Below are 27,424 nucleotides of genomic sequence, written 5' to 3' on the forward strand. Positions count from 1 at the left end.
TCTAAGCGCCCGGGCTTCAGTCGTTGTGGCACGGGGGCTCAGTAGTTGTGGCTCTCGCGCTCTAGAGCGTGGGCTCAGTAGTTGTGCACAGGGGCTTAGTTGCTCCGCGGCATGTGGGATCTTCCCAGACCAGGGCTCGAACCCGTGTCCCCTGTGTAGGCAGGTGGATTCTTAACCACTGCGCCGCCAGGGAAGTCCATGAACGGCTACTTTGACAGCAGAACAGAAATAAGGTTTCTTTTCTTTTTACAGAAATTGGGCTTTATCAAGAGGAATCTAAATAGGGATATTTTTGTGTGTTTGTTTATGTTTAGGAAAATAGCAGAAGATCAAGACGTGTGTTAGACCAAGTGCCTAGTGGCCAGAAATGGACTTATTTTTCCATGTTAAAATCTGTCTTCAGCCAGACATACCTAAATAAACCCCAACTGGAACAAGGAGGCATAGATCCAGGTACGTGGGGTCTAGCAGGGCTGCAACCACGTACCTCTGCCGTACCCTCCAAGAGGACACTCAGAGAGTTAATGGTGGCGCCGAGGCCCCATCCCCAGGGGCAACGCCAGCCGGACACACCTTTACCCACTCAGTCCTTTGCATGGTGCCAGGCTTTGCGCCAGGACCCGATAAATGCCTGCTGAATAAAAGCAGCAGCAAGTAAATTCCTCTGCCCTCTGATGACATCGTACCCAGGACTTTCCTCCCTCTCTTGGTATTCTCTTCTCCGCCCTGCCCTGCACCCCTCCTGACGACACACCTCCTGAGGGCTCAGCCAGTGGGAGGTACCAGGAGGCTGCATCCTCACCACCCCAGCTCTCACAGGCTCTGCTGACCCTGTTTCCTCCCTTTGTCCCCTCAGCCCGAGGTGGGTAGCAGCTGCCCCTCCGTGCTGGCCAACAGCCTTGGTTGGTTTCTGTCACCCTGCTCACACACCTAGAAGCAGCCCCACTGTAAATGTGCCTCTGCCTGAGCTGTTGAGCTGGGTTGCTTCCCGATGGGATGCAGATTAATGCTCCCACGCATGGCCCACCTGCTCCCCGCTTCTCCTCCCTTTGCCTATGACAACCCGTGGACTCTTCCAGGTCTGGTTCAAAGGCCACTGGTCACAAAGCCTCCCTTGAACCTCCCAAGTGAAAGTCAGCCCCGCTCTCCTATCATCCTAAAGCATGTGGACTTCACCCCTGTATTATTTCCAGTATTCCTCTTGCAACGGTTACTTAAGTTCTTTTCTGCTGTGGGTAGGGACCCTGCCTTGTTCACTCTGAGTTACATCAAGTGACCAGCCCAAAGCCCTGCAAACAAAGCGAACTGCGGATTTTACTTCTAAAAACAAGCAGCAAACACCCTCTGAACAACGTTCAAAGAAAAGTGACAGACGGGAGAGTCTATTTACAAACAGGAGATTCATATCCACAATATAGCGACGGCATCAACGGATCATCAGGAGAAAAGAGAAATAACCCAACTGAAAAATGGGCAAAGAAGATAAGACACTCAGAGAAGAATTAAAGTGATTAATAACTTTATGAAGAGATATTTAACAGTAATCAGAAAAAGGCAAAACAACAACGAGAGCTCATTTTCACCTGTAAGAACTAGAAATTCAAGCATTGATGACCTCCCCACAGGACTGCTGAGGGCCTGGCCTCCACGCACTTCTGGGGGCAGTGCCACTCGGAGCCTCTTGCCTGGACCAATGCCGCCCCCCCCGCCCCCATGCTGAAAACAGCTTTGCCTCAGCAGTTCCCCAGTCTCTGGGGCCAGACCATCTCAGTTCAAATCTTGGCTCTGGCACTTACAAGCTCTGCAACCATGGGCAAGTTACTTAACCTTTCTATGCCTTGGTTTCCTCGTCTGTAAAATGGGGATAATGACAGTACTTACTTCACAGGGTTTCTAAGAAGATTAAACGAGTCAATTCCAGGAAAGCACATAAGGGCCAGTAGGTGTCTGTAATCGTTATTCACTACTGTAACTACTACTTGTTTTTGCTATTATGTATCCTACAGAAATTCTCATACATGTGCACAGAGAGGACGAATAAAGATGATCACTGCAATGCTGTTTATAATATCCCCCAGAAAAACCCCCAAAACCTGGAGGCAAATCAAATAACATTAAGTCAATGCTGTAAACCAAATATGTTGCTTCAGTACAATAGCTTTAAACTGTTTCACAAGAACGAGGTAGATCTCTGTGTACTTGCATAGAAAGCTTTCCCAGATGTATTGTTAGGCTAAGAAAAGCTAGGTGCAGAAAGACATGTTTGGCACAATCCCATTTATGTAAAAAATAACCCCCTAAACTCTCCACATAAGTGTGCCGATGTGTTTGTGAAACAGGACACACAGATACTAACGTGTGGACAGTGGTGGCGTCTGGGGGGAAGGTTAAGTTGAGGATGGGATGAGGGGAGGAAGGAGATTTGGGGTTTTTCCTCTTTATACATCTGCACTGTTTGAATCTTTATGACGGGAGAATATTTATAATACATGTGTAACTTTAAAAAATAAGGAAAAAGTACTGCATAGAATCCTTATGAGTTGAACTAAGCACAGGTTATCAGGGTGGGGAGACGGGGAAAGTGACGGGCGTGGGAACCAGGGCTGTGAGGCCTGGCAGCAGGCAGCCGGGCAGGGACGGAACCCATCCACCTCCTTACCCGGTGCTGGCATTCCAGACCAGCAGCAATATCCACCTTCCCGAGGACTCACAAAGAATCCACTGACCTAAATGTCAGGGGAAAGATTAGGTGAGTTATGGGCCAGCCACTAAATGATGCACTGAGCAGTCATTAAAAACTGCACCACAGGGACTTCCCTGGTGGTCCAGTGGGTAAGACTCTGCATTCCCAATGCAGGGGGCCCAGGTTCGATCCCTGATCAGGGAACTAGATCCCGCATGCATGCTGTGACTAAGACTTCACATGCCACAACTAAAGATCCTGCGCGCCGCAACCAAGACCTGGCGCAGCCTAAATAAATAAATAAATGTTTTTAAAAAATTGCACCACAGAACAGTTATAGACCTGGGAAGTACAGCTGCAAAACTATACAACCCTATTTGCCTAAGACATTTGTGTGAGTGTGTGCATCTATATATACAGATATATATACAGATATATGCACGCACACAAACACACACTCACACAGTTTAAAAAAAAAAAAATGAAAAGACACGGTCCAAAATGTTAAGAGTGATTATCTTTGGGTGGAAGAATTATAAATGATTTTTTTTTTTTTTTTTTTTTTTGCAGTATGCAGGTCTCTCACTGTTGTGGCCTCTCCCATTGCGGAGCACAGGCTCCGGACGTGCAGGCTCAGCGGCCATGGCTCACGGGCCGAGCCGCTCTGCAGCATGTGGGATCTTCCCGGACCGGGGCACGAACCCGTGTCCCCTGCATCGGCAGGCGGACTCTCAACCACTGTGCCACCAGGGAAGCCCCATAAATGATTTTTTAAGTTTTCTTTGTTCTTTTCCATATTTTCCAAACTTTCTATATAGTATATTCTTTCTGTATTAGACAAAGAAAAATCAAGTAACGACCATTTCAACTCCAGGCTGTGCCACTCTCTGTGCAACCCTGGGTCATGAAGCCCCTTCTCTCCAGTTCTGGTTTTTTTGCTGGGTGTCTGCTTGACAGTTTTCTACTCTCCTCCCGGCTCCTGTAGGCTGTGTGAGGCGTCCAAGGAAACCTCCCCGCTCCTGAGGCTCTTAGACTCCAAAGCTTCGGGCTGCCTTCTTTCCTGCATGGATAAGCCTTTGAAGTGAAGCCCCGGCCCAGAGGCCTGATAAGAAGGGAGGGTCCGAAGGTACAGCCGAGCCCTGCACCTCACTGGGAGAGTGCAGGTACCTTCCCAGGGCACCCCTGTGTCTCAGCCTTCCCTCTGCCTGGACTGCACTCTCTGCCTTACCAGTTACAAGACCCTGACTCCAGCTCCCCGGCCAGCCCCGCTGCCACCTGCTCTCTGCAGCCTTTCCCGACGTGGACACTGGAATCGAAGGCGCCCCTGTAGAAAGCCTTGCTCTGACCTGGACTGAGCCTTAGTGAGTTACTCAGCTGCTCGGTGCCTCAGTCTGCTCCTCTGTGTAACGGGGTTAATAGGGCTCTGGGGTGATGATCGGAGCAGTGCTTGGTGAACAGTAAGAGCAGCGCAGGGGCTGGCCGGCGGCAGTGGTGATGGGGGTCCTGGAACCCAGTGGCCTAGTGACCCCCTTCTAATGAAACACAGTCACCAGGTGCTTCTGGGAGGTGGTGTGGGAGCTGAGGGCGGGGCCGGGGCCTGAGCAAACAAAAAGAACGAAGACGCTGACCATACGAGGCTGCGGTTGGGTGGGGAGACAGACACCCTCGCAGGCCGTGGCCCTGGAGCCTGGGAGCCAGAGCTCAGCCCTGCTGGGCAGCAGACAGGTCAGGAAACAGCACTTCAGCTAATCCTGAAGAGGAGCAGGTTCTCCAGGTGGACCACATGGGAACGGGCACCCAGGTTAAAAAAGCTGCCCCAAAATAGCAGGTGCAAAAGAAAGAAAAGGCATATGGAACATTTCCAGCATAGCAGAGGTCTGGACCGGCTGGAGCATCAGGCAACTGTGAGGGGTTCTGGGTGGAGGATGGAGAGGCAGGGACAGGGGGACAGCTCGCTCCCCAAGGGCTGAGCCTGTCAGGCTTTGCTGTGGAGGAGCCTCTGTGGGTTTCAAAGCAGGGAAACGACAGCATGAGGTGGGGAACGGCCTAGAGAGCAGTGAGGTAGTAACCCAGGCACTGTCAGAGGCAGGGAAAGGGCTGCAGGCGAGACCAGGAGGCAGAGAGAAGGAGCTGCAGCCAGCAGACGGGCACCAGCGGTGGAGGGAAACTCAGCGATGCCCTGGTTTCTGGTTTGGAGGACAAGGTGAGGACAGGAGAGCAGAGGAACAGCCTCGCCTCCTCCAGGCCAGGGGACTCCAGGCCCTTATCTGATAAGCAGGCCAGCCTGCCCTCCCCCTCGCCCCCTCCCGCCCAGACTGTCCACCCTGGGGAGTCTGGGGCCTTTAGGGAGCAACGAGGTTCTGGTCAAGTAAACACAGGAGGTCATCTCTGAGAACTGTTGCACAAATAAAAAGGGGAGGTCTGGACATCGAGGTCCCTTTCGAGCACCCGACCGAGACGCTGGACACAGTTTATCCACCCCCATGGTGGATGGGCCGTTTCTTCCCACTGAGAAGACAGTCACCCAACAAGGACTCTGTAAGTGACAGATGCTGGCCAGCGGTAGGAATTTACGAGGCCCCAGGAAGGGTTAGGAAGCTGAAGCCCACAGCCCCTTTCTCGCTGCCCCATGGTGGCCCATGGCTGTCCAGCCCTGTGGAGCACGGCTGGTTTGTGCCCAAGCGGCCAAGGGGGAGACAATGAGACTGTTTCTTCCTCTCCACAGTGCCACCGACTTGACACTGAGGGCATTGATGGGCTGGTTACCATGGGAACTCGAGCTGCTGATCCCATCCCATCCTGTGGAGCGTGAGGCTCCCTCCCGACAGCTGACGGCTATTCATCCCCGTTCTGCGCAGCACTGGACGGAGGGCCTTGTGCCTGCTGCCGGGTCTTCAAAATCCTCCAAGAGCAGAGGCACTGGACCTCAGGAAGACCCAGGACTCAGCAGGATGATGCAACCCTTGGGATCTGAAGTATCTACAGTGGGCTCCAGGGCACGGCTGTGCCACAGTGTGTAGCCGACCAGACCTAGGAGCAAACTAGAGCATCACGGGCCGGCTCTTCCCCATGCATCTACGCAGAGCCAGGAGGGGCCCGCTGAGCGTGACTCTGAGAAGCAAGGGATTAAGATAAAAGGTGTGGGTGGAAATGGTTCGGTCCAGACACCGAGAGGAGCCTGACCTTGCTCTGTCACAATGCTCACATCCTGCCCTCCACTGAAAGGCTCTCACAGGGCAGGGGCCACCTTTTCCTTATCTCTGAGGGCCCAGCACCCACGCACGAGCACATAACACTGGCTGAATAAATGAGGGTGTGTCTGCCGGGCCCAGGTCGCCCTGGGAAGACGGCTCTGCCATCAGAGAAATGGCAGAATCGGACCTGATCTCAGAGGGCAACCAGACAGCTGATGTGGACTGAGGCACCACAAAGTCCAGAGCCCAGTGGCAGAAACACACAAGCCAGCAGACAGGGTCAGGATGATGGCGGCTTGGGAGCCCAGAGGGCACATCTGCAGAGCTGGGGAAGTCAGGTCCGGCCACAGACGGCCAGGAAGGATGAGGCGCTGACCAGGTGGGTGGGGGAAAGCCATCCTAGGCAGAAAGAACAGCACAAGGAAGCTGAAAGGGAAGCAAGTGCACGAAGTGAGGGGATCAGTGGGGCCGGAGCAGAAGGCAGTGGACTGGGCCTGCACAGCGTGGACGGGTGAGAGGCCCAGGCCTGTGCCGGGCAGTGGTGGGGAGAAGCCGGGGGGACCTAAGAGCCATCCAGGAGGCCAAAGAGACAAGCTTGGTTATGGACAGGACAGGAGGCGTGGGAGCAGGGGAGCAGTGGTGACTTCCAGGCCTTGAGCTTCAGGTGGACGGTGGTCCTTCCTGTGGACGGGGACACACAGAGAGGAGGAGGTTCGCAGCAAAGGAGGATCAGTCCCGTGGAGAATGTGCAGACTTTGAGGGACTGCGTGTGGCATCCTAGCAAGGGGATGGTTTTTTTCCCTCCACGTGGAGAACTGTGAGTCTCAGTGCTGATGACAAGGAGCCAGCGCAGGCTACTCAGGATGGAACACGTCACCTCCAGCACCCTGTGTGCACATAAGCAGGTGGCAGGAAGGAGGGACAGCGGCTGGCGGTTCTGTCTGCTGCTCACCCTTGTTTGAGACACAGAGGTGAGGTTCCTCTGCCAGAGGGGAGGACGGGGCAGGCGAGCCGAATGGGAGGGCTTTGGGCCCTGGCCTGTCAGTCACCGGTTTGTAACCTGCAGCAAGTCACACTTAGCCGGACCTGAGGTCTCTTCACAGTAAAACAGGCCCTGTGACACCTGTCTGCAGGTTGGTATGAGGCTCTGTAGGCGACAGCACCCCCAGGGAATTGCCCGCCAGGTGCAAGCACACTCCAGGGCCTCCGGTCAGTGCGAGGCCACGCCACAGTCCAAGCTGGAAAGGAGACGGCGCTCACAAGCACAGTGCAGAAGGCCTCCCCGGGCAGGGTGATGGGAGGAGCAGGGGAAGAGTGTCAGCGCCTGGCTGCGCTGGGTTAGACCAGAGGAACTACGTTTTAGAGGCAAGATCTGTGCAGAGACTCAGAGACCCCGAGAATCCCGGAGTATTCCCCAGGATGTGGACAGTCCTGCAAAGCCCAAGACCAGGGAGGGGGCCCCAGACAGTCCTCAGGCTCTCTCACCCCATCAACAGCTGTGTTTCTCATTTGCACCCTTGGTTTCTGCCTAGAGAAGCTCAAACCCTCCCAAGGGACCAGACAGCCAAGCCGGCCACCCCGGCCTGGTTCTGAGTCCCCCTCGGACACTGCCCTTGGAAGCTTTCCCAGCTCCATGTGCTGCAACTCAGCCTGGCACACCTCTCTCCACCGCCACCCCCATCAAATAAAACCCTGTCCACTTTGATCCATTACTATCCGAATAAAGATAGCAAATGGGAAGGTGTGACACTACACAAGCTTCACAATCCCAATTTTGTTTGTACCCCCAGCCCCAGCTCACACCAGAACCTCTCCCTTGCCATTTGCAGGCCAGCTACCAGCATGGCTCCTGGTTCAGAGCATAAAAGACAGCCTCCAGCCGAAAATCAATACCAGAGAACTATGCTGCAGGTGACCGGGGAAGCTGCAGGGCTTCCCCGTGCCCCTCCCAAGCCTCCAACACTCCCTGGAACAAGTTCTGGCCCATTATTTTATTTTATTATTATTATTATTTTTTTTTTGCGGTACGCAGGCCTCTCACTGTTGTGGCCTCTCCCGTTGCGGAGCACAGGCTCCGGATGCGCAGGCTCAGCGGCCATGGCTCACGGGCCCAGCCGTTCCGCGGCACGTGGGATCTTCCCGGACCGGAGCACGAACCCGTGTACCCCGCATCGGCAGGCGGACTGTCAACCATTGCGCCACCAGTGAAGCCCTCTGGACCATTATTTTAACACCCGGCTAAAGCTTCAGCTTGTTTTCAGTTGTAGCAACAAGCCGTCCGCAGCATGACAATTTTCCTCTGTTGACAAGTGAATGACAAAGGCCCACCTGAAATTCTGAGCCAGGTATGCTCCACTCAGCAGCTATTTTAAGTAAAACTATTTAAGGCAAGTTCAAAACCATTGGAGGCTCTTAGATCTTTTAGGGCCCTGGCAGCCAGCCTACCGTTTTATTGTTCAGACTCAGAACCAACAAATTAGCTCAATTCCCCAGGCAAAGCAGAAACGTAAGGGCAAGCGTGGTGCCTCAGTGCCACCTTTAAGGTAAACATCACTTCTAAGAGCTGCAGATGTTGAGCTGCTGTGATTTGGTTTGTGCAAATGGCTTGCTGCCTTCCTCTTCACGTGAATAAACAACTTGTCTTTTCTCGGAGTCATTAATGTCAAAGGTAACGATGTAGGTTGGAGTGAGGCCACCTCTGCCACAAACTGACCTGAGGGAGAAAGAAGCCTGGCAGAGGGAGAAGGCAGTGGCCAGCAGCAGGGTTCCTGGGCTCTGGGTCCAGCTCTTTCCCAACAGCCTCGTGAGCTGCAGCCAGACATTGTTTCCCTAGGTCACCACTTCCTTGACAAGTGGATCAGCCCAGCCTGGGGAGTGTAAAGCACAGACTTCTCATCCTGGGCCCACAGCTACCTGTATGCCCACAGGTGGCCCAGGAACACAGTGGTATGTGTGTATGATGTGCATTTTTCTTTTCTTTTTCCCCCCTTTAACATTTCATGTGTATCTGTGTGTATGTGCACGTGTGTAGGTGTACGTGTATACCCATATAAATATGCATATACGTGTGTATATGCATGTACATATGGATGTCTGTATACAAGTGTATATATATATTTTATATATATATTTATTTAGTTATTTATTATGGCTGCGCTGGGTCTTCTTTGCTATGTGCGGGCCCTCCCCAGTTGCAGCGAGCGGGGGCCACTCCTTGCTGCAGTGTGTGAGCCTCTCACCACAGCAGCCTTTCCTGTTATGGAGCACGGGCTCCAGGCACGCGGGCACCAGCAGTTGTGGAACGTGGGCTCAGGAGTTGTGGCTTGCGGGCTCCAGAGTGCAGGCTCAGCAGCCGTGACCCTCAGGCCCAGCTGCTCCGCGGCACGTGGGATCCCCCCCAGACCAGGGCTCCAACCCTTGTCCCTCACATTGGCAGACAGGGTTTTAACCACTGTGCCACCAGGGAAGTCCCTACAAGTGTATATATTACTATATATGATATATTCTGACACAAAGAAAAGTGCAATACACTTAAACATGATTTTATATATAACATATATATTACATATATGTCTACAAAGTGCATTAGAAATTAGAACACTGCAGATGAAGTTTGAAATTCTACTACTAACTAGAATTTGCTGTGGATCCTTCCAGCCCAAGCTTCTTTACTTTTACTACATGTGTAAATATTCATAAATATTACAGAATGGCTCAGCGTTTTTTTTAAATTTACATAAATACTATTACACTGTACATCGGCAACTTGCCTCTTTCACTCAACATTATTTCTGACATTTATCTGTGCCTAGCTCACTCATTTCTAAGTATTATTGAGTACCCCATGGTGTGGCTATTTCGATATGTCTCTCCATTCTTCTGCTGATGGATATTTAGGTTGTGTTTCCCTTTGTTTAAAAATGCCCCTGTCTGTGTTCATTCGGTACAAGTCTCCCAGTGCACCTGTGCAAGAGTTTCTTATGACAAAGCTGAGATGTGGACTTGCTGATGTGACCTGACCCCATATTGCTCTCCAAGTAGTTGTCTCCATTTCCACTCTGTCAGCAGCATCTGAAAGTCCCAGCTCCTCTACAGCCTTGGCAACACTTGATACTAACACGTTCCCAGTCTGCCAATCAGATAGGTGTGAAATGGGATTATTGCCTGAAGGTGCATTGCCCCAACAGCTCCCGGGGAGGCTAGGCATCTTTTCTCATCGGGGTTTCCTTTTCATTCAATTCCCTATTCATATGTCTCTCCATTTTTCTACCTGGCATTTATCCTTTTTCTTATTGATTTATAACTTTTTAAATAATCTACGCATTAATCTGTTATATGTTATAAATACTTCTCCTACTCTCTTATTTGCTTTTCAACTGTTATGATGCCTTTATTATACAGAACTTTTAATGGATCAATCTTTTCCCTTGTTTATTTGATCTTTTTGCATCTTGTTTAAGAAAACTTTTCCTTTCTAAACCCTCCTGCGCTGTTGGTGGGAATGTAAATTGGTACAGCCAGTATGGAGAACAGTATGGAGGTTCCTCAAAAAACTAAAAATAGAACTACCATATGATCCAGCAATCCCACTCCTGGGCATTCATCTGGACAAAACTCTAATTCAAAAAGATACATGGGGGGACTTCCCTGGTGATACAGTGGTTAACAATCCGCCTGCCAATGCAGGGGACACGGGTTCGAGACCTGGTCTGGGAAGATCCCACGTGCTGCAGAGCAACTAAGCCCGTGTGCCACAACTACTGAACGCGCGAGCCACAACTACTGAGCCCACGTGCCACAACTACTAAAGCCTGCGCACGTAGAGCCCGTGCTCTGCAATGAGAAGCCATTGCAACGAGAAGCTCATGCACCACTACGAAGAGTAGCCTCCGCTCGCCACAACTAGAGAAAGTCTGCGCGCAGCAACGAAGACCCAACGCAGCCAAAAATAAACAAATAAATAAACTTATTTTCAAAAAAGATACATGGGGCTTCCCTGGTGGTGCAGTGGTTGGGAGTCTACCTGCTGATGCAGGGGACACGGGTTCATGCCCCAGTCTGGGAAGATCCCACATGCCGCGGAGCGGCTGGGCCCGTGAGCCATGGCCGCTGAGCCTGCGCGTCCGGAGCCTGTGCTCCGCAACAGGAAAGGCCACAATGGTGAGAGGCCTGCGTACCGCAAAAAAGGAAAAAAAAAAAAAAAAAAAAGATACATGCACTCCCATATTCGTAGCAGCACTATTCACAATAGCCAAGACACAGAAACAACCTAAATGTCCATCAACAAAAGAATGGATAAAGAAGATGTGGTACATATATACAATGGAATATTACTCAGCCATAAAACAAGAATGAAGTAATGCCGTTTGCAGCAACAGGGATGGACCTAGAGATTATCATACTAAGTGAAGTAAGTCAGAAAGAGAAAGACAAATACCATACGATATCACTTATATGTGGAATCTAAAATATGACACAAATGAACTTATCTACGAAACAGACTCACAGACATAGAAAACAGACTGGTGGGTGCCAAGGGGGCGGGAGGCAGGGGAGGGATGGATTGGGAGTTTGGGGTTAGCAGAGGCAAACTATTATACGTAGGATGGATAAACAACAAGGTCCTGCTGTATAGCACAGCGAACTATAACCAATCTCCTGGGATAAACCATAATGGAAAAGAATATGAAAAAGAATGTATATATAAGTGAATCACTCTGCTGTAGAGCAGAAATTAACACAACACTGTAAATCAACTATAATTCAGTAAAATAAGTTTAAAAAAAAAAAGGAATCCTTTCCTTTCCCTATGTCATAAAGGCCTTCCATGGCAGTTACACACATTCAGGCTCTCATTCCATCTGGAGTTTATTGTTATGGAGTGTGAGGTGAGGGTCTGGCTGCCCTTCCCTGTGGAGAGTCGGCCCTCTCAGCACCGTTTACTGAACTGCCCAGACTTCCCATCCACATGAGCCTCTTCTGCTCACATACAAGCTCCCACATATGCCTGGGTTGGAGTCAACTCCACCGATGGACCAGACCATCAATGGGCCAAGGCAGAGCTGCCGTGATCACCAAGGCTTATGGTGGCAGAGACGCTGCCCATCTCCCTTCTCAGAGTCGTCTCTGGTATTCCAAGACCCTACTCTTCCTTTGTGTGATTTCATACTCCATATCAAAACCTATCAGCACTTAGGTTGCTTCCATGTCCTGGCTATTGGAAACAGAGCTGCAGTGAACATTGTGGCTGCAGTGAACATTGTGGTACATGACTCTTTTTTTTTTGTTTGTTTGGTTTTTTTTGTTTTTTTGTTGTTTTTTTTTTTTGTGGTACGCAGGCCTCCCACTGTTGTGGCCTCTCCCGTTGCGGAGCACAGGCTCCGGACGCGCAGGCTCAGCGGCCATGGCTCACGGGCCCAGCCGCTCCGCAGCATGTGGGATCTTCCCAGACCGGGGCACGAACCCGTGTCCCCTGCATCGGCAGGCGGACTCTCAACCACTGCGCCACCAGGGAAGCCCTACATGACTCTTTTTGAATTATGGTTTTCTAAGGGTATGTGCCCAGTAGTGGGATTGCTGGGTTGTATGGTAGTTCTATTTTTAGTTTCTTAAGGAACCTCCATACTGTTCTCCATAGTGGTTGTATCAATTTACATTCCCACCAACAGTGCAAGAGGGTTCCCTTTTCTCCACACCCTCTCCAGCGTTTATTGTTTGCAGATTTTTTGATGATGGTCATTCTGACTGGTGTGAGGTGATACCTCATTGTAGTTTTGATTTGCATTTCTCTAATAATTAGTGATGTTGAGCATCCTTTCATGTGTTTGTCGGCAATCTATATATCTTCAGATGAATGAATAAAGAAGATGTGGCACATATATACAATGGAATATTACTCAGCCATAAAAAGAAATGAAATTGAGTTATTTGTAGTGAGGTGGATGGACCCAGAATCTGTCATACATAGTGAAATGTCAGAAAGAGAAAAACAAATACCGTATGCTAACACATATATATGGAATCTAAAAAAGAAGATGGTTCTGATGAACCTAGGGACAGGACAGGAGCAAAGATGCAGACATAGAAAATGGACCTGAGGACACGGGGGGGGGGAAGGGTAAGCTGGGACGAAGTGAGAGAGTGGCATGGACATATATACACTACCAAATGTAAAATAGATAGCTAGTGGGAAGCAGCCGCATAGCACAGGGAGATCAGCTCAGTGCTTTGTGACCACCTAGAGGGGTGGGATAGGGAGGGTGGGAGGGAGACGCAAGAGGGAGGAGATATGGGGATATATGTATACGTATAGCTGATTCACTTTGTTACAAAGCAGAAACTAACACACCATTGTAAAGCAATTATACTCCAATAAAGATGTTAAAATGATTTAATTAAAAAAATACTTTGTTAAAAAAAGTGAAGTAATACCACATGGTTTGAACAGTAAATGCCAATATGTCAAATTCCACTATTAAAAGATAAAAATTCCCAAACTGTCAAAATTAAAAAAAATTTTTTTAATTAAAAAAATATACTTTGTTAAAACAGAAAAGAAATAATATCACATGGTTTGAATGGTAAATGCCAATATGTCAAATTCCACTATTAAAAGATAAAAATTCCCAAATTGTCAAAATCAAAAATAAATAAACAGCTCATACCTGGCTTAAAAAAAAAAAAAACTATCGCTACCACAACTAGACGACACTGAATTTACACGTTAATTCAGGGGACCTGTGAGTCAGCCCTCCCATCATGAACATAATCTGTCTCTCCATCATTCAGGCCTTCTTTCTCCCAATGCTTCTTTAAACGTTTTGTAATCTTCTCCACGAAAGTCTCGCGCTTCTCTAAGATTTCTTCCTAAGTCTCTAACAGTGCCTATGCTGCAGGGAATTACAATTCCTCTCATCTTTGCAGCTGTGGCCATTGTCAGGCAGCTCCTGTTGATCAAGCACCCACTCAACTCTCTCATTAGTTGGTCTCCAGGTTCTCTCGGATTATCCTTGTGGCTAATTTTGTCATCTGTCAAGAGTGCCGTTTGACTCTTCCCAATCTTTATTCCTTTTTTTTGTAAATTGTGTTGCATTATCTGGGGCCCCCAGGACCAAAAGAGGCTCATTTGCCTTGTTCCTGATGATGCATATTTTTAAATGGAGCGGATCCTTTATCAGACTCTGAAAGGGACCCACGATTCAAGAAAGATGAAAAACCACTGGTCCAATTTACCTTTGCACCACATAAAATAAACAGAATCAGGTCATCAGTTGTATGAAAGAAAGAAAGTAAAGCAATCAAGCCAAAACTTGAGTGCAGCAAAGACCCAGGAGAAAAAGAGTCAGGGCAGGTATCGGGCATAACACTAACTGCCCATGAAGGGTTTGGGGAAAGAGTCACCCAAAGCAGACCTGGGACCAGAGAATGTAGCAGGAGACGAAGTGGACGAATCACAACTGTTGGAGGTGACACACTCTTGCTGTGTGAACACAAACAGCTTCCAGCCCGCGCTTCACCGCAGTTCACTCACCCATAAATCAAAGCTAATAATATCTACATCTTATTTATGAGTCACAAATTCTCCTGGCTGAAAAAGGCAAATAAGGTTTTTAAAGAGTTCTTACTGAATAGGTATTAGGTGGAGTGCTCCAGGCCTTTTCCACATTAGCAACGCACTTGGGGGAGGTGGGCAGGAAAGCGGGTTTGGGAATAAAGAATAACAGGCCCTCCTTGAGTAACTGCATGCGCGCGTGCGCGCACACACACACACACTCGCCTGACACAGCTCGTATCCCAAACCAACCAGCCCCTCCGTTTGAGAGTGCCTCCAGCGGCAGCCCCAGAAGCACGCCCACCACTCAGCGTCGCTCAGAGTGGCTGAGCGACCACGCTGTGTGCAGTCCATCCTGGCTGTCCTGGACCAAGTAGGGAGACCCTGAGACACTCCCCCAGAAGGTCTCGGGTGGAGGGGTGCACACCCTGAGCAAACTTCTCTCCCACAGGCAAAGTGAGGACAGCAGACTTCATGCACAAGCAACTCAGTGAGTCAGACAGAAGTTGTTTCAAAGATCGGGCGTGGCCAGGGGACTAGCATTTCTGATCCCGGAGGACAGGAGTCATGAGGGGGAGTCACCGTGCCTGTCTCGGGCAACGACCAGGAACTCTCCACTCAACTTCAGTCCCCCTCTGCTCATTTAATTATAAGAGCCAGAAACCCAGGCACTTTGTAATTTGTAATTTACCACGCCATTTAAGAGTCACTTTTAGCGGAAGACAAATTGCTGGGCCATCTGGGCAGAGCAGCCAAGTTTAGCAGGAGCTGGAGCCCTAAGCCAACAGGGTAAGCAAGGCGCCGGATGGACCCTGAGGAGCCCCTTCTTCAGTCTGGACCATGAACCAGGGAGATTTAGAAACGACAGGGAGAATTGAATCCAGTGCTACCCAAAGGCAAATCTTAAATCACAGGATGTTTGGAGAGACGTGAGTGGTCAAAATACAATAACAAAAAAAGATATACGAAGGATGTGATGGGTTTTTTCAGACACACTCTAACCTGCGGTGTGAAGTACAGCTGAAACAGGTAGAATCCACTTTTCCCGAAGGTGGCACATCTCACATTAGCAGCATCCGGACTAGACTCAGGATGCAAAGAGATGTCATTTACATTAGGGCCGCACCACACTTTGCTGGCTTCTGTCACGGATAACGATGAAACTAAATTTAACGCCGCTTGGCAGTAGGGCTTGAGTTATGAGCGCGCGCGTCCCTGTCACTCCATTTGATCCTCTAAGTGTGTAGTTTGTAGGAGACTTGTTCACTGCACGGAGAGGTCCACTGGTGGGACCGCACATTTGAGCCTGCTGCGGCCCCTCCACCCGCCATAAATCAGGATCAACCCGCCCCACTGCCACCCCGCAGGGCTGGAGCAGGAAAAAGGGACCTGCAACCGAGGTCCTTTGGAGTTACGCAGCCTCTGTGCCGGAGCTTGTCCCCTCTTGCTAACTGACAGCAGTCCTGAGGGCGAGGCCGCGGGAGGACGCCTGGCTCCCCAGCCAGGGTCAGGCCCGGCAGCTGCTCTGAGGCCAGAAAACACGGGATCGTCTCAACCACTGCGCACGTACGCACTGTCACTGTCCGGACAGATGAACAAGACGGGAAGTGACTTGCCTAAGGTCACACATCTGGTCCGCAGAGAACTACCATCAGAACTCCGCGCGGAGGCCCAGAAACAAAGCCAACTCCCTCCACCCCCGCCGTCGCCGCAAGAAGCCTGGAGGGGTTTCAAACGCGGGACCGCCGCCTCCGAACCTCGGTGCGACTGCCCGGTCCCGCGCCACCAAGAACGCCTCCCCGACGACGGCTCCCGGGCACAGGCACCGGCCGCCCTCCCTCCGGGAGTCGCGGACACCTAGGGAACGCACGTCACCCCCGCAGCCGCCTGCCCCTCCGGTGCGCGCACAGGTTCCTGAGCCCCGCGCGGCTCGTCGAGGTCAGAGGGCCCGGCGCGGAGGGGCCGGGGTCGGCGGCGGGACAAGCTAGGGGTACACGGAGTACGGCTCCCGCCACGGGCTCCCATCCCGCGCGGATGGGCAGGTGCCCGCGCCCGGGGCGCTGCCCCCGTCGCGCCGGGCCTGCCCCGGCGTCCCCGCCGAGGGCCCCGCGCGCCGCGCTCCCAGGCGACTCCCTGAAGGGCGGCCCCTCGCGCCGCGCCCGCCGGAGGCCGGGAAAGTTTCGGGCGCGCGGGGCCGGCCGCACTCACCTGGCCCAAGTTGAGGTAGCCGTGCGCCGCGGCCACGCGGTCCGCCGCGGCCGGGCCACCCAGCACTTGCACCGCCCAGTGGTTGGTGTAGACGGGGCGCGGCGGCGGCGGCGCGGAGCAGGCGGCGGGCAGCGCGAGCAGCAGCAGCCAGCGCCAGGGGCGCGGCGCGAGCGGCCGGAGCCCGGGCCCGCCGGCGCCCCCGGTGTCCGTGTCCCCGGCGGCGGCGGGGGCCCGGGGCGGCGGCCGGGGCCCGGGCGCGGGCGGCGCGCGCGGAGGCATGGCAACAGCAGGCTCGCTCGGCGCCCGAGCGGCGAGTGCGCCAGGGGGTGGGGTGCCGCCTTTTAAAGCCGCTCCGCGCCGGGGAAGCGCCGCCGCCGCCGCCGCTGCGGGCGGGAGCGAGGGAGGAGGGGACGGCCGCCGCGCGTTCCCGCCCGCGCGGCCCGGCGGCGCCCTGGCCCGCGCTCGGCGGCCCGCACCCGACCTTCGCGCGCCCGGGGCGAAGCGCCCCCCTGGAACTTCTCGCAGACTTCGGGGGCCCTCGGGACACGCGTTCCACTGGCGTCCGGGAGGGCCCGGGTCGTCTCAGGTGAGTCCCGTTCCCAGCCTGGCGGGCTGGGGGCCGGCGCCCCCCTCCGGTCGGGCAGCCTGGGGGCCTCATTTGCCTGATGGTGTTTTGACCTGCGTGCGAGGCCTTGCTCTTGCTCGTCTCTGCGTGAGACAAGCGGCTGGCCCTAGGTCCTGGGCTCTGGGGGAAGAAGGAAAGACAGGTCAGGGCCCGTTCAGAACTAGGCCTGATGTAAGGGGCTTGGTGAGGGGGGCAAAGACGTTTGGCAGATTAGCTGGCTTCGGGAGGAACCTCGGGGGACAGCCCCCAGGTTGCAGCCCACTGGGGGGTAGACGGTGCTGTGGATCCCGAGCTGTCCAGTGCCTAGCTGTGTCAGCCTGGGCAAGTTGCTGTCCTTTTTGAGCACAGGGCTCCACCTGTGATTGCGGGTGACTATAGTTATCTACCCCGTGGGGCTGTTTAGGGCATGACATGAGCGCTGGCCTTGCAATCGGCTGTTGATAAATGTTTATATGAGTGCAGGGCCTGCCGCGTGGTAGGTGATCACTAGCTGTGTAGACTCTTAAAAGCTCCCGCTGACCTGGGACCAGTCAGTGGGAAAGTAAGGGGAATCATCTTGGCCCCTGCTGCCTGGAGCAGCCTAGAATCCAACAGAGACTTATTTGGTGCACCTGGAGAGCTGTAGAAATGTTCACACCTGCAACAGGTGAATGGCAGGATCTCTTCTCCCATTCCTCCCAAGGGGTGTTGGTCCCAACTGGCCACATGTGGAAAACAAGCCTTTATTACCCTGATTACTACCAGCTGGTGAAGAAACAAAAACTAGGCCAGGAAGGCCTTGAGGTGGGAAGGGAATGGTGCCCTGATGGTCTGTCTCCAGGAGCAACCCCTTGCCTTCGGGCTGCTGTAGAGAGCTCACTGTGCGAGTCTGTGGCTCGGCAGGTGGAAGGTCGGTGACGAGGGGCAGGAGCAGGTGGGGACAGAGCAGGACTCATGCCGATGGCTTCCCCGGGTCCTTTCCAGCCTCCCTCTCAGGAGCCCTTCGGTTTCATAACCCACATGATTCATCCTTTCTGCTGGCGTGAGTCACCCCAGTGGAGGTGGGAGAACAGGAGGCCCGACAGGGACCAGCCAAATTCTTGTTCACAAGTGCTCCTGCCAGGGGCCCCTCTGGAACCTGGGGATTGAATTCCCCCACTTTCTTCCCTTTTCTGCACTAAATGCAGCTTGTCCTCCCTTTCCTCCCCTGGCCAAGTGGGCTCAGCCCACGATGCAGAATGCAGGCCCTGAGTTTCCCTCCTGCAGATGGCCTCGCCCTGCCCACGTGAGAGACAGAGGCCCTAACACAGACTGGGCTGCCCTGCGGGAAACCACACTGCCCTGACAGGGCAGAAACAGTGCCCAGAACCCACAGCCTGTCTCTTCCCAGTGCCACCCTGGCTGCCCACAGAGGAGGGACACTGGATTAAAGGCCTCCCTCTGTCACTTACCAGCAATACACCTGTCACCTCTCTGGCCCCTGTTGGCCAGACTGTCCCTCAGCCCTGTCCTGGACCCTGTGTTGTACTCCTTCAGGTACGTGACCCTCTTCAAGCTAAGGCTACAGTGCACATAATCTAAGTTATTATGCAGCGGCTCATGTCTCCCAAGAGAATACTGCCATAGCAGCAGTGATTTTGACAGACAGAGATAAGGGTTTTTCCATAATAATTTAGTAGATTAAGGGATTCAGCCCACTGAACTGAGAGGAGACTAAAATGCATCTGAATTTTTATTTGGAGGAATCCAGATTTATTTTATTAATAGATCTGCTCATTTGGGGCTAAACTTTCCATTTATTGTGAACATGCCCAGACAATATCTTGGCTTCAATGTTGTCGGGAGCCCAGCTTCCCAAAATGAACATCTTAAAGCACCTGCTGTGGGTTGCCCATTGACTTACAAGGTGACAAACAGCTCGGTCCCAGAAGGACCAGCCCTTTGCACTGTGACCGGATCTGGAATAAGACCTGCCTCGTCTTCCTGTAGGGAGGGGGTTTACCACTCACTCCAGCTCTCCAGATGGCCCTTGAGGGCCACACAGCTCTGTAGGGATGGGGAGGTGGGGCCTGCTGCTTCCCTAGTCTTAGGTCAGCAGGCCTGCCGATGGACAGGACATAGACCACAAACGTGACTGGAGCCAGGAAATTTTTCAGAAGTTTTTTTTTTTTTTTTTTTAAATTATCTTTTGGTCACACTACACGGCACGTGGGATCTTAGTTCCCTGACCAGGGATCGAACCCACACACCCTGCACTGGAAGCGCGGAATCTTAACCACCTTTGGAAGGAGGCAATTTCTGGATCAAATTCTGTTTCAACACACCCCAAGTGGCTATGTGAAGTCTTCTGCTATCAAGTGGTCTGGGCACCCCTTGGCCCCAGCTGTGTAATCCTGTATTCGCTGTGAAGGGATCAATGGTGGGCATGAGAACACATAATTCAGTAACATCTTCCCAGTGATGCCACCTCCTCGTCTGATTTGGGAAGATACTAGCATAAATATCACATCTTTGTATTAGCATTTTCTAAAACTTCTGAAGGGAAGTTTTCTAAAACTTCGGAAGTGTGCTAGGTTTGGTAGGTTGGGGTGGCATCCCTCAAAGAACGCCTGATGGGCACCACCTTCGGGATGTGGGAGAAGAGCATGCACTCAGCAGAGCTTCCCTGCTACTTGTGTGCAACCCCGGGCAAAGTTATCCAGTATCCTCTGCCAAAATGGCAGTAATGATGCTGTGCCCATGCAGGGGAGCTGCGGAGCCAGTCAGAGCTGACAGGGGCCAAGCCCCTTGCCCAGCCTGGCACCAAGTACACGCTGAACAAATGGTGACACCGGTGACCACTGCTGCCGCCGGGCACCAGGAGCCTCCAGTGGGGTAAGATGGGCAAGGCTACAGACTCTGTCCCTCTGTGGGGTTCACAGGCACATAAATGTCCTGTCCTTCCGCCAGGCCTAGTTGCACATTTCCTCACATCTTAACATCCCTGAAATCGGGGAAAATCTCACAGTCAGTGTCTTGTGATCACCACTGGCCTGGACCGAAACTGACTTCTTCCTGAGAGGATCTGCGTTTGCCCCTGCCAGTGATCAGGGATACAGCTCCTGAGACCCCTTGGGGACCATGTGGGTGGTGTGACCCCCAGCTGAGAACCAGCTTATGGTTCAAATGATCGGTGCAAGCATTTCTCCCTGCCTCCACCATGGCCAGGGGAGAGGCCAGAGGGCTCCCCGCTGCCCCTCTCTGGTGGTGGGTTTATTTCTCATCTTCTCCTGCACCAGCGTTGCAGCCTTTCATTGGCACGGCTTCCTGGAAGAGTCCCCATGACACTTCCCAACTTGGACACTTTTCCTTTCTCAGTAATATGTCAAATCCTGATGCATCTTCCACTTAAGGGTGTCTCTTGGATTTGATGAATATGGCATTAATGCTTCTAAGACATGTTGCAGTAAAGATGCCTATTTTGACTCTCTCAAATGTATTTGATGTTTCTTCTTGTAGCATCTATTAACATCCTACAGCAGAGGTACAGAGAGTGCCGTGTTTTTAATGAAAATCTGTTTTGACTCCTTTGGCAAAGCAAAGGTCTTCCATTGCCTGGTTACTGTGAATTTTCAAATTCTACCCTTCTCTCAGGAGAACACCTGGATGCTTTAGACTACACAGCATTCAGAGGTGTGATGCCCGATGGGACGCATTCTGTAGAGCTGACAGCCCTGCCACCAAGCCTGGATAACACACACGGTCCCTAGCCTGGGGGGACAGGAGATGCTGACACAGACGCCACATAGCGAGTGGGCCTGTGATGAGAGTGGGCCCGCGAAAGAGTAGACCACTGCCTCCCTTCACCCCTTCCACACACACCCCGTCTCCTCACCCCCCCACCCCCGGTCCCGAGAAAGCACCCAGGCCCACCCAGGGCTTCTACAAACCAGGGGTCCCCGAACTGACTCCAAGTCTTTTCACCCCAAATCCTTCTCGCTGTGGCGGGTCAGGGGTCTTCCCTTTCCGTCTTGCTCCACCTTCCACTCTGTGTTATTGCCAGTTTATCTCATCATCTCCTCAGTGTGGGCTCTGATTCATATTGGGCTTTACTCCTTTTGGTTGCGGGGGGGGTTGACCATCTGGGGGGTGCGTGGAGCAGCTCTCTGCCCACCCCACTCCCACCCACTCTTTGCCTCTCTGGTTAGACTCTCCCTTTATACCTAGATCCTTGTCTTAAGAGTCTTGTGAAAACTGCTTCTCCTGCAAAACAATTATTGTGAATCTAGCAATTATGTATCTCAGTGTTCCTTTCATAAACTCCCAGGTGGAAATTTAGTGTCAAACAAGGAATTTAGGAGCAAAACAGCTGAAACTCCCTCAGAAGCTCTTCCCAACTAAGAATGAAAGCTTTGCCGTTTCTCTGTTTTCCCTTCTTGCCTTGGCTCCCAGGAGGCTCCACACCCCATGTGATAGAAAACCACAATGGTTTACTTTCTCCTTGCCGCAGCAGTTAGGATGCCTCTAGGTACAAGTACTACAATATCCAAGTAAAAGGCACGTGGACAATAAAGATGGCTCACTATCCCATGAACAGGAATTTGGTGAGAGCTGGATCCAGGGTGGTTAATTCAGCAGCTCAGTGATAGCAGGGCTCAAGATGGCCTTCCTATCCTTTGCCTGGCCTTCTCCTCATGGACAGAGACAACTGCCCCACACTGGGGCATCTCAAGACAGCCTCCAAGGAAGGAATGGCAGGAGCGACCTTCCCTCTCCTGACTGTCTCATCTCCTTAGGGGAACACACCCAATGTCCAGTCCATTTCACCTCAGGCCCCACTGACCCGAACTGGATCACAAACCCTCCCCCTCCCAGGTAATCATTGACAGAGTAAGCGGGGTCATCCATGTTGGTTTGCATCAGTCTTGGTTTTCCTCCTGGGGAAACATCACCGCCCCAGACTGAGCAAAATCAGAGACCTGCTAGCAAGACGCTGGTCCAGGAAGGCTCCTGGCTGGGCCTACCATCTCCTCCCCTCCCTTTCTATTTCATCACCTTCATATAGATTCAGACTGCAAATGCGTATTTATTGAAAGGAAGAACAGAAGGGAGGAGGGAGGGAAGGAGGAGCCCCCGCCACGCCAAGCAGACCCCCAGGATCGCACGGCATTTTACCCGAGCCCAGCAGATGGGCAGCGGGATCTGCGTCTTATTCCTGGGTGAGGACATCATTCCTTTGATGCCAGGATGAGTTTTGGCTTCGTTGCCTGAGCACTCTTTCCAAGTGAGAATAAATTAGGAACTTGGGCTCCGCCCCCCCCGCCCCCCCCGCAAATGGAGCGAGGCACAAGCTGGAAAGAAGAGCTCAAAATCCAGTCCTTTCTAGACAACCATTGTCTCGGGAACCCGAGTGTATAAAGAGATAATGGGGAACGTGCATCTCAGGGGCCGGGCTGGGTGCAGCGGAGGAACTGGCTGCTGCGGCCAGAGGCAGCAATGCAGTCGGTCACTCCTCTGTCCCCCCGCCCCCTCCAAGCTGCCCCTCCCTGGTTGCCCCTCCCTGGTTCCTCAGGGAACCCTCCCCCCACCACCCCCACCCCGTGGGCTCCTGCTCTGGCAATTGCGCACAGTCATCTCTTCCTCTCCCAGATCCTTCCCCTCATCTGCACGTTTCCCAGCGCCCCGCCCCCCACCCTACACAGGCTCCCTCACCCCCCCCTCCCCTCCGAGGCCCTGGAGAAGGTCACCTGGCTCTTCACCTAAGGGTCACTGCGCCTGGCTCTCCATTGACTCGGCACCTGCGACCGCAGCCGACCGCGGATGGAGAACCAGCCACCCGTCTCCCTGACACGCGCCATCCACACCTCCGCAGTCGTGCAAATCCCCACGCTCCTTTCTCCACCTCCCACCCTGTCCCCACCTTCACTCTCCCGAGGCCCCGCGCCCTTCTTCACCAAATTCTCAGGGGAAACCGTCCTCTCCCACTGCACCCGTGGGCTCTGTCTCCCCACCCTGCTGCCCGAGGGGGCCCCGCTCCTGCCGAGGACCCCACTCCCTTCCTGGGCGCCCCCCTGCGCCCGCCCCCCCGCCCCACCACGTGGTTCTTCAAGGGTGTCCCGGCACCAGCTGCTGAGTTCTCTCTTTGCTGCTGTGATTCCAGCATCTTTAAAACAGCAATTAACAACGAACTCTCCAGCTACCCTCCCATTTTTCTTCCTCCCTTTATAGGAAAACAAAACTCTCAAAAAGTTGTCTCCACCCAGTGTCTCGGTTTCTCTCCGGTGCTCTCAAACCCACGCCAATCAGATCACCCCTCACTGCCTGAAGCCACACCCTGCTTGCTGTCACCACTGCCCCGGGTGGCTAGAGGCCAGGGGCCAGTTCTCAGCCCTGGTCCCCGGAGCCCTTCCTGCAGCATGTGACCACTCATCCCTGAAGCCTTTCCCACGTGGCCTCCAGGACACCCCTCCCCACCGCGTGGCCCCCCCCAGCACAGAGGCTGCTCCTCAGTCTCCACTGCTGGTTCTTCTTAGCATCAAGGGCCCCAAGCCCCAGTTCTGGGCTTCCTCCCTCTCCCCTGCCCACCCACCTCCACCACCCTGCTGGGGACGTCAGTCATTTTCATCACTGCGGGTGCCCATTACCGGCTGATGGTTCCCAACCTGTGTCGCCAGCTTGGACGTCACACCTCAGCTCCAGACACTAAGGACATCTCCCCTCTGCGTCTAAGGCTCATCACACAAACTGAGCTCCTGCTCTTCCCAGCCCCCTAGCCCACCCCCAGATTTCCCATCATGGTAAAGGGCAGCCCCGAAGCCTGCGGCCCCCTCGACCCCTCCTCGAGTCTAGGCTCTCAGGGAATCTGGTCATTTCTACCTTGGAAATCCATCCAGAGCCTGAGGTACTTCTCACCACTCCCACTGCTACCACCCTGGACCAGGCCATGCTCACATGTCCCCTGGTGTAACTCAGCAGTCTCCTAAATGCCCTCCCTATGCTGCCCTTGCCCCTTGAATCAGCCCTCAACACTGGGGATCATGTGAAACAGAGTCACATAGGCCACTCCCCAGCTTAGAGTCCTTCCAGGCTCACGCAGAGCAAAACCAAAGTCCTTGCAGCCCCAGAGGTCCCTTATAACCCACCCCCAGCCTCCACCCCCACCATGCATAGCCCGTTGGTCAGATATTGGAAGAGCATTGAACTGGATGGTTTGAGCTTCCCGGAGGAAGTGACTTTTAAGCTGAGCTCAAAGAAATAAACAGGAAATACCCAGATGAGCAGACATCAGTCAGGTCTAAGTAGGAAAACAGAAACTGCATCAAGTGTTTACAGTGGAGGGAACTGGTGACATGCATGATGGAAGAGCTGAGATGGGGGAAGGAGGGGCAACCCAACATTAACACGGACTCCCCCACCCCCAGTATCACCCAGCTCCAGGCAAAGCGCCTGGCAGTTGGTCCGGCATGTGCAAAGGCCCTGGGGCAGGAGGAAGGTGGTGTGGTGGGAGAGCTGGAAGAGAAGCAAAGGGGCAGGGGCACTGATAGTGAAAGGAGGGTGGCCTGAGAGGGGACACGAGGCCAGGCTGGGGCAGCTTCACCAGCCCTGGCAAGAATTTGGACTTAATGCCAAGAGGTGTGGAAAGCAGAGGAGAGATGCTCCCGCTGTTGCGATCAGCCAAGCCTCGTGGCTCTCAAGCCTGTATCTGCAGCCCTTCCCATCTTCAGAAGGACACACTTTGGGTCCCACACCTTTAGCTCTTTACTCAACACCCTCACTGTCTCTGGCCTCTTATACACCAGCCTGCTCACCTCCACCCTGCCCAGACCCTGGCCTCAAACATTCCCTGTGACATCCATGGAAGTGCTGTTCCCTCACCTGGCTCCTGCCTGGCTCCCCATCCCTCCCCACCCCCTGGGCTCCCGTCCCAGTGGAGGCCTCACCGTGCACACACAAGCTGTCAGGATAACTTCCAACCTGGCTCTCTGCTCCAGCTCACTGCCCCTCTCACCCCACCCCCGACCTGAGGCTTGGTTCCCACGTGCTCTTGGGAGCCTACTTAGACCACTGTGAATGTTTGCAGCCAACAGGGTGGAGACCGAACTCCATGAGGCAGAGCCCTCACGGCCTTAGCAAGCTGGCGCTGTCTTTCTTGCTCTTCCTGCCCCATCCTGGGCCAGCCACCTTCCCAGATGGATCAGCCCTTCAGGCCCAGGCTGCTTGGACTTTGACACCTCCTCCCTGGGTGTGCCTTTCTCTCCTCCCCGCCCCCACATGCAAATTTCTCCTGCCGCAGGGCATCTCCTCTGTGAAGCCTTCCTTCACCAAAAGCACCCCTCCCATGCCCCAGCCCTCTCCCTCTTGTCCCCAGGCAGAACTGCTCACCTGGCTGTGCTGCCTTATGTTCTGGTTCTGGAATCTCTCACATCCAGCTCAGTGCCGACTGGGGGCTGAGTCTCAGAAGCTGCTTTCCAGCTCTTGGGGCTCCCTGGACCTCTCTTTCCTCTCTGGTAGGAAGAAGCCTCAGACCTGGTGCCCTTTCCCTGTACAAACAAGCTAGAACCTCCTTCTGGGGTTTCCTACGGCAGTCTCTTCCAGAACCTTGGAGGAGGATAAGCTAGTCTGACGTGGGCAGGCAGGACTGTGAAGGGAATCCTACAGGTTTAAAAACAATCCATTGGAGCCCCGGGTTTTTCCTATAAATATGATTGCTGTCATCCTAAATGTCACTCCGTCCAGCTTATCTATCCCTCAGTATCAGGTGACAATGATTTTGCTAAAAGAATCAAGACCAGAAGACCTGACTGTAGGTGGCCAAGAGCAGCAGCAGATCCAGGGCCAAGGGCAGTAGAGCCGGGTCTCATCGACACCAAGCAGCCCTAGGACCAGGGCAGGCGTTGGGCTTGCCGAGCCGGGGCTGCAGGAGTGCAGAGGGGCTTTATGACGAGTCGGTGTATCACGTGAAACAAGGAGCCTAGAGACGAGAGAAGCCTGGTGACCACAGGCCCCGAGAAGCAAGACGCAAAGGCACCCACGTTCCTTTCCACATGCTGCTTCAATTTTCTGCTGACCTGAACATAGCTTCCTGCAGCATTGCCCTGGTATGGGCCCCGGAGTCCGGTCTCAGGCAGGGCGGGGCAGTGGGCAGTGGGGTGGGCTCTGGGCAGTGGGTGGAATCCAGCCCAGCACTTGCTGGCTGTGTCACTTTGGACAGGTCACCTCGCCTGCTAGGCCTCAGTTTCCTCCGCCGTAGATGAGACTTAAAACGGCCCCTCCATGGAGAGTAGGCAAGGTCATTCATGCAGGGCCAGGACCTCGAGGGCAGCCAGCAGGCTGGCAGCAAAGCCCCTGAGACGTGTGTCTCTGGTTTGGCAGATGCTGGCAGGGGTTGTGGTGACAGCAGAAGCGTGGGGTGGCAGGGCGCTGTGCCGAGTTACATTTAGATGTTACGAAAACCTAAATGGTTACTGTTAGCTTGCTTGGATCTATGTGGTGAATTTAGGGCTTCGAAAAATCCACTTGAGGCTTTTTATATACTCACTATTTATAGTCTAAACTCTCCCAAATCCCCGACCCAGCCAAAATCATTCCTGCTGTGTTTTCTCTCCACCCAGACGCGCTAGCAGCAGAGAACACAGCGGCGTGAACTGCGGCCCCAGCAAGCCCAGCACTCTTTCTCCTCAGGGAGCGACACCCAGGAACTCCTCTGCCCTGTGCGGGGCCACTGGCCACCATGTCCAGTCCCACCAACAATGCCACCAAGCCTGCCGTTCCATACGGTCATTTCCAAAAGGTGGAAAATTTGGTAACCAAACAATATTTCTGTGACCCATACGATTTTGCGTCTAGCTCTCTTCATCTGGATCAGGGCTAATTCCCTTATTATTTTTCTTTCTCCTGAGCCCCTTTTACCCCAATCCTGTAAGGTGATCTTTCATTACAAACCAGCAACATGGAGCAGTGTGCTCCCCCCAAGCATGTAGTCATCATGGGTCACAGGTGGTCACCCTCGTTCTCTCAGTCCCCACCCTTGGGAACCTTCTCGCTCACAGCCAAGATGCTGCGCCTCTCAGGTCAAAGTTCATGGAGGGCTTGGGGCACAAGCAGTACCACAAGACAGCACAGCAGGAAGTGAGCTCAGGTCCTGTCTCCTGGAACAGGCAGGGGAGGGTCTGGACAGAGCAGATGCCCAGGCAGGAGAAGGAGAG

The 27,424-nt window shown here is 53.2% G+C and overlaps 1 protein-coding gene and 1 long non-coding RNA gene across 4 annotated transcripts in view; one reads left to right on the forward strand and one right to left on the reverse strand.

Moving 5' to 3' along the window:
- The window catches only part of PCSK6 (proprotein convertase subtilisin/kexin type 6), a gene marked incomplete at its 5' end in the record, with an annotated part of 195,603 nt that extends 178,688 nt beyond the window's left edge, over window positions 1-16,915 (reverse strand). For all 3 annotated transcript variants that reach the window (XM_082618307.1, XM_082618306.1, XM_082618308.1), the window contains one exon: window positions 16,637-16,915. In XM_082618307.1, coding sequence (XP_082474433.1) covers window positions 16,637-16,915 — 279 coding nt within the window. The remainder of the gene's footprint in view (window positions 1-16,636) is intronic.
- A 113-nt stretch (window positions 16,916-17,028) lies between these two features.
- LOC309802620 lies at window positions 17,029-27,007 on the forward strand. The gene is made up of 3 exons (XR_014293842.1): window positions 17,029-17,222; window positions 19,986-20,114; window positions 26,831-27,007. It is a non-coding gene; the product is annotated as an uncharacterized lncRNA (long non-coding RNA).
- Window positions 27,008-27,424: the final 417 nt, after the last annotated feature.

This window comes from Mesoplodon mirus, assembly GCF_964341445.2.
Source record: "Mesoplodon mirus genome assembly, chromosome: 4".
Classification (NCBI taxonomy): Eukaryota; Metazoa; Chordata; class Mammalia; order Artiodactyla; family Ziphiidae; genus Mesoplodon; species Mesoplodon mirus.